The 1,256-nt window shown below is 15.0% G+C and overlaps 1 protein-coding gene across 1 annotated transcript; it reads right to left on the bottom strand. All coding sequences in view use genetic code 6, as the record gives it.

Moving 5' to 3' along the window:
- Window positions 1-214: 214 nt before the first annotated feature.
- Window positions 215-705, bottom strand: TTHERM_002653335 (tetratricopeptide repeat protein; the record flags this gene model as incomplete). The annotated part of the gene is made up of 3 exons (XM_012795217.1): window positions 215-304; window positions 369-458; window positions 656-705. Coding segments are annotated over 3 exons (230 nt in total), but the record flags the coding sequence as incomplete, so codon positions are not given.
- Window positions 706-1,256: the final 551 nt, after the last annotated feature.

Here is a 1,256-nt window from a genome sequence, read left to right as displayed (position 1 = left end):
GCTATTTAAATAAAATAAAATTATAACTATTTTAATTAATTTAAATTATTAAATTAACATATAAATTAATATTTTATTTAACATAATTTAAGATTCTAATTTTTAAATTTTTATAAATGGTAGAAATAACTAGAGTAAGAAAATAATGTCATAATTTATTAAACAATTTGTTGAATATATTAAGATTTATTAAAATAAGAATATTTTTATTTACCTCACATAATTACCAGTTTCTACAAAATTCTTTGTGTAAGGATAGTCAGCAAATAATTAATTTATCTAATCATCTGAAATATTTTCCTTACTAAATATTAGATTGATAGAAAAAAGTAATTATGTAATTTAAGATAATAAAGTTAAATTATTACTTAAGATTTAATACTAAAGATTCTAATTTTTAGCATTATACTAAACAATTGTTAAGTTAAGCAACTTATTCGTTACTAAGAGTACAATTTCTATTTATTTTATAAATAATAATAAAAGAATTTAATTTATGAATAAATTAATGAATGAAATTTTATTTAATCTTAATTTTGTAATAGAAAAGATAAAAAATTTAAAAATATTTATTTTTATTAAATAAAATATTGCTTATTTTGATAAATTTATGATTAAATATGAATGAATGAATAAATATATATATATTTCTTACTTTAATTGTAGGTCAATATGAGTTAGAGCATTCAAATCAGATTTCATTAACTGTTTGTTTAAAAAAATGATTTTATAATAATAAACAAAATGAATAATGATGGTTACATCTTATAGAATACTTAAAGATTTATTTTATTACTTCCTTTTTTTTTATTGATTTTCCATTTATATTTCTTTGATTATTTATTTATTTATTAATTAATTAATTATGATCAGAAATTAATAATTTTGATTTATTTAAAAAAATTATTGATTTTCTTTTTTAAATATTCTTATTTACTTTGTACTATTCTAAAAAAATATACAGTAGATTCTCCTATATTAGCACCCATAAATACATATTAACACCCATATTTTGATAATTTTTAGAAATTTGCCTAAATACATAAAAAATAATTTTATTCTAATGAGTACGCATTTTAATTATCCTTTATATCTAATCTCTAATTCCTACTATATTTTTAAGTAAATATTTTAAATAAAGATATTAAGATTTAATAACTAACTTTACACTAACTTTTTTGTGATTTCTTTTTCTAAAAGTAAATTTATAAATTAATTTATTTTATTCATTTTTTTATTCACTTTTAATTAATAAA

The sequence above is a fragment of the Tetrahymena thermophila genome (genome assembly GCF_000189635.1).
Source record: "Tetrahymena thermophila SB210 genomic scaffold scf_8254936, whole genome shotgun sequence".
Classification (NCBI taxonomy): Eukaryota; Ciliophora; class Oligohymenophorea; order Hymenostomatida; family Tetrahymenidae; genus Tetrahymena; species Tetrahymena thermophila.
Note: the sequence above shows the minus strand (reverse complement) of the source record. Positions and strands in the feature narration are given on the sequence as shown.